This window comes from Phaseolus vulgaris, chromosome 7 (assembly GCF_051622355.1).
Source record: "Phaseolus vulgaris cultivar YP4 chromosome 7, ASM5162235v1, whole genome shotgun sequence".
Lineage (NCBI taxonomy): Eukaryota > Viridiplantae > Streptophyta > Magnoliopsida > Fabales > Fabaceae > Phaseolus > Phaseolus vulgaris.
Genome location: NC_143504.1, coordinates 48681992 through 48687581, shown reverse-complemented (window position 1 = coordinate 48687581; position 5590 = coordinate 48681992). Strand labels below are relative to the sequence as shown.

The 5590-nt window shown below is 34.0% G+C and overlaps 1 protein-coding gene across 1 annotated transcript; it reads left to right on the top strand.

Annotated features, from left to right (window-relative positions):
- Nucleotides 1-216: 216 nt before the first annotated feature.
- Nucleotides 217-1405, top strand: LOC137829734 (non-specific lipid transfer protein GPI-anchored 15). Its single transcript, XM_068636621.2, has 3 exons — nucleotides 217-608; nucleotides 749-859; nucleotides 1156-1405. The coding sequence occupies exons 1-3, from the start codon at nucleotides 290-292 to the stop codon at nucleotides 1284-1286; spliced, it is 561 nt and encodes a 186-aa protein (XP_068492722.2). The 5' UTR covers nucleotides 217-289; the 3' UTR covers nucleotides 1287-1405.
- Nucleotides 1406-5590: the final 4185 nt, after the last annotated feature.

Genomic DNA, 5590 nt, shown 5'->3' with positions numbered 1-5590 from the left:
AGGTCCTTACATCTTGGGTGGTAGAGTCAAACATATTCTAGAATATTACGGCACTTTCGTATATCAAACAAAACAGTCCATTATAGTTATAATTATCGATAAACACTTCCTTTGACGTGTCTTTAATTACAAAGGGTAGGCAACCTAATTTTACTTGTCTATTGTCTTAGACTCTTGTTTTCCTCTATATAACCCCTCCCTCCGACCCTTTTTATCCTCACTCACACACATCCCTCTGTATCAGTAGTATCAGTATCAGCACAAAACACAACGTATCCACATAAATATCATGGCTTTTAGAGGGTGTGTCTTGTGTCTAGTTACGGCTATGGTGGCCACTATGTGGACTCAAAATGCTACTGCCCAATCAGGTTGCACCAATACACTGACTAGCTTGAGCCCTTGCCTCAACTACATAATGGGAAGTTCTTCAACCCCATCACCTTCATGTTGCTCACAGCTCTCAACCGTTGTCCAATCTTCACCACAGTGCCTTTGCTCCCTGCTTAATGGTGGTTCCACTTTCGGAATTACCATTAATCAAACTCTTGCTTTGTCTCTCCCTGGCGCTTGTAAAGTGCAAACTCCCCCAGTTAGCCAGTGCCAAGGTAAGAATAATATTAGAATTAACCAAAGTCTTGACTCTCCCTTTATATTTATCTCACATGGTAAGTAAAACTAAAGCATGATTTGGATAATAACAAAGTATTGAGTTTGTTCTCATGACATAATTTAATTTGATTATTAGCTGGCAAAGGACCAACATCTCCTTCGACTGCTCCAGTTGGTTCTCCTTCTGATTCTTCAGCTGAATCACCTCAAGGGTCAACATCACCTTCTGCTTCAGACTTTCCCTCAGGTATATATGCAGCACTTTGATTTAGGGTTTAGGGTTTATCTTAACAGAAACTCAGACAGAAAAAAAGTTGAAAGCCACAAATTCTAATATATACTTTTGTACATAACTTTCTTGTGCTAAATTAGTTAATTATATTAAACATTTTAGAGTAATAGTGTGATCTTCACTTAGTTCAAATAGTTTTCTACATGTGCATGTACATATTAGTAGTCATTGAGTCGGTTAGTGCATAAACTCATGAACTGTCACAAAAATTGCTGAAAATGTTTTTGTTATGTCATTTTGGTTAATTACAGGTGCAGGATCTAAAACGGTGCCATCAACAAACGGTGGTTCATCTGATGGAAATGCTATTGAAGTCCCCTCCCACTTGGTGTTCTATCTTCTTGCCATTGTGTCGTGTGCCTTAACCTTCACCAAGTTCTGATTATTTTGTGCCAACTGAGATTTGGGTGCTGAAATTTTATTTTTTAGCGTTTGCACGTCCTTGTATAAATAAGAATATTGAATTGAAAAATTAAATTGATATGAAGTTATTTTTTCTGAGGGATTTGATGTAGATTTTACTTGTTTGTGTGATGCACTACTATTTGTTGGTATATTTGGCTTAGCTACTTTCTTCTAACTATTTCTTCCCCATAAACGACACGATTAGTTAAATAGGTTAGTTAAGTAGTTATTTGACAAGTCCTTATCTCGTAAAATTTATTTATTAACTTATTTATAATAAAATAAAATTTATGCAAAAAAAATGTTAAAACAATAATAAGGTCATAATTATTATATTTATAAAAGTGTATTAAAATATATGATAGCTGTCTCGCAATACAAATATTTAAGCTAACTACGTAGTGTTTTTACACAAATTGCCTAAATATAAATCATAATAACTTTAATTATTTGTTCGCAAAAACCAACAAGAAATTTAAACAAAAAAGCAAATAAAAATAAAAATAAGTAATTCAATAAATTTAATGTGAATTCAACCAACAAGATATAACTTCGCTACAAGTATGTTAAATCATTCAACCAATCCATTATATGTATTTACTTATTTTTATAAATGATGAATCATGAATAAATTAATGAATCATTTAGTTGTCCTTATCTTTTAGGCCTATAATTATTTTGTCACCCTACCAGTTCAAACGCAACTACAGGTCATTCGATTGAAATTTAAGGGCTAAAAATATTTTTAAGATCCATTTTATTTGGTATGTTCTTTATGCTAAGGATTTCTCTTCAATTGAAAATATAACTGCGTAATTTTTTTTATCAAAGAAAAAAATAATTAAATAAAATATTTAAGGAATATCATAATACTTATATGAAATACTATTTAAAACTCTCACAATAAGAAAAAATTATTTTAATGGAGTTTATTTTTAAATTATCAAGGATTAAAAGCTTTGTTAAGTCATTTATCTAGGAGTAGTTTCACTCATTAAATTATTCCATCCAGTAGTTCAAAACTTATGTTAAATAACATGAGTTTAAGAATCTTAGTAAAATATCATGGATTTAAAAACCTCCTAAAATAATATGAGTTTTAGGACCTTCGTAAAATACCAAAGGTTTCAAAACCGGGTTTTTGACCATGATGGGGTTATTTTTTTTGCTTTCTACCAAAATGTGGTCTGTTTAAAAAAAATTACAAATTTAGGCAAGTCGTGCCAATTCGGCACGACTTCATATGCACAAATCGTTCCAATTTAACACGACTCTGTCATGTCATACGGAAGTCGTGCCAATTTGGCACGACTTCTGCCCTGTCATACTGAAGTCGTGTCTTCTGCCACGTCATTTTTTTTATAATTTTATTGTTTATATATTCGGTAGTAAGTTATGTATTGTTTAAAAATAATTTGATACATAACTTTCTAAGAGTGTTAGTTTTAAGGAACAAAAAATTGGATAATCGCGTATGGATCATGTCCAGCGTCATTAAATATCAAAATATCAAAAAATTTGCATACATGAGACATTAAATATCAAAATATATTTTTTGGCCAGTGGGAAACCATGTCCGACGGCAATGTCCTCAGGAGTTAATGACTCAAAGTTTGAATAAGCTGATTATCCAAACATGATCCATACACGATTATCCAAATTTTTGTTCCTTAAAACTAACACTCTTAGAAAATTATGTATCAAATTAATTTTTAACATTACACAACTTACTACCCAATATATAAACAATAAAATTAAAAAAAAAAGACGCGACAGAAGTCGTGTCAAGTTGGCACGACTTCAGTAAACATGGCAGAAGTCGTGCCAAGTTGGCACGACTTCAGTATGACATAGTAGAGTCATGTCTAATTGAGACGATTTGTGCATATGAAGTTGTGCCAAATTGACACGACTAGCCTAAATTTGTAATTTTTTTTAAACAGACCCAATTTTGGTAAAAAGCAAAAAAAATAACCTCATCATGTTCAAAATCCCTTCAAAACCTCCATAAAATACCATAGGTTTCGAAACCTTCATAAAATACCTTAAGTTTCAAAAACCCCATAAAATACCATGAATTTTAGAATCTCTATAAAATACCATAGGTTTCTTTAAAACCTCCATAAAATACAATGAGTTTCAAAATACCTTGAATTTGAAAACCTCCGTAAAATACCTTGGATTTGAAAACCCCCCGTAAAATCTCATAGGTTTTGGAACTAATAACATATGATTTTTTACTCATTTTATCATTTAAGCACTCTTGTGTTTTTCAACCACAATTATTTATATTTATTGTATTTATTTATCTATATTTAATAAAATAATTTATCAATAAATAAATGAATATAACAAACTTTCAAAATATATATATATATATATATATATATTATTCACTACTTCTATTAACCACTTTTGTATATATATAAGATAAAAATTACTAATAAAGATTTTTGTCCATTCTGCACTGCTATCTTCGGTCGCTCTTCCTTGCATCCTATGTGTACACCACGGTTTCCTAGTGATCCAACTACATAACCTTTACATTCGCATGTTCATTACATCTATTACAGATTCTGCTATCTCTGCAGCTCCTCCTGCCAGCTCCTCCACTCTCCAAGCTTTTCTCTAGTAGTTATTGATAAAATAATTGTACCCTTTATTAATAATTGCACACCTGCGCACACTTTTGTTTTGGGCCTTCCATTTTTTTGGGCTTTTGTTTTTCTCTTTGTAATCTGTGTTTTGCTGTTTGACATGTACATATTTATACTCTTATGGATCCAATAATAATAAGTTTTTTCTGTGCCATTAAGTTTCACAATTCAGACTTATTTCCCTCTCTCTGTTCTCTGTTCTCTCTCCCTCTCTGTTTAGGGTTTTTCATCCTCTGTTGGTCGGTGCCTTAGGTGATTGCTATCTCTTTGCCATGGTGGTTAATCGCATTATGGTATTAGAGCTCTTCAATTGAAGAGCTCTGATGCGCACTCTGAAAACTTTCTTTTCTTTTTCTTCTTCTTGAATTTATTTTCCTTGTTTCTTTGTTTGCAGCAATGGCAGAAGAACGCGTCACTTCTTCGTCTCAACCCGATCCGGCGAACAGCAACCTCTACCTTCATCCTAACGAGAACCCCGCTGCTTCGCTCGTCTCACCGGTGTTGGACGCTTCCAATTACCACTCCTGGAGCCGCTCGATCTTGACGGCACTGAACGCTAAAAACAAAGTGGAGTTCGTTCTTGGAACGCATCCTTGCCCAGAAAAAGACCATCGAAATTTCTCAGTTTGGAACAGGTGCAATAATATGGTAGTCTCATGGTTAGTACACTCCGTCTCTTTACCTATTCGGCAAAGCATTATTTGGATGGATAGTGCCCTAGACATCTGGAATTACTTGAAAACTAGATACTCTCAGGGTGACCTATCTAGAATTTCTGATCTTCAAGTAGAAGTAGCTTCTTTAAATCAGGGGGATTTATCTGTGACTGAGTATTTTACAAAATTAAGGATAATTTGGGACGAGTTGGACAACTTTAGGCCTATCCCCATGTGCACATGTTCTGTAAAATGTTCTTGTTTAGTTAATTCTATCATAAGTCAAAGAAAGTGCGAAGATTATGCCATGCAATTTTTGAGAGGGATAAATGACCAATATAGTAATGTTAGATCACACGTTCTTCTCATGGAACCCATCCCACCTATATCAAAGATCTTTGCTCTCGTTGCCCAGCAAGAAAGACAATTAGCAAATCACATTTCTGTTAGCATATCTAGTATTAACAGTGTTGATTCCACTAGGACATCCTCATCTACTCTGTGCACTTTTTGTGGTAAGCATGGGCACACTGAAAATGTTTGTTTTAAAAGAGTTGGGTTCCCTCATCAAGACAATAGGAACTCCAAACCTAACACTAGAAAGGTATGCACACACTGTAACAGAAATGGTCACACTATGGATACCTGTTACAAGAAACATGGCTACCCTCCTGGGTACAAATACTATAACAGCAATAGGACTAGTCAGATTAACAGTCTTATTACTACTGATGGTGTTTTCTCTGAGCCTTGTCCTAAAGAACAGGAAAAACGTGATTACCATCTCACTGCACATCAAATTATCAATGATGTTCTGAGGCAAAACAACAATGACACTCTGCCTAATCCTATTCAAGTGAATCAAGTGGGCTCCTTCTCTGCAGACTCCAATACACATGAGTCTTCAACAGGTAAGCACTTCTTCTCCTCTTTAAATCATAGTCATAATTCCTGGATCGTTGACTTTG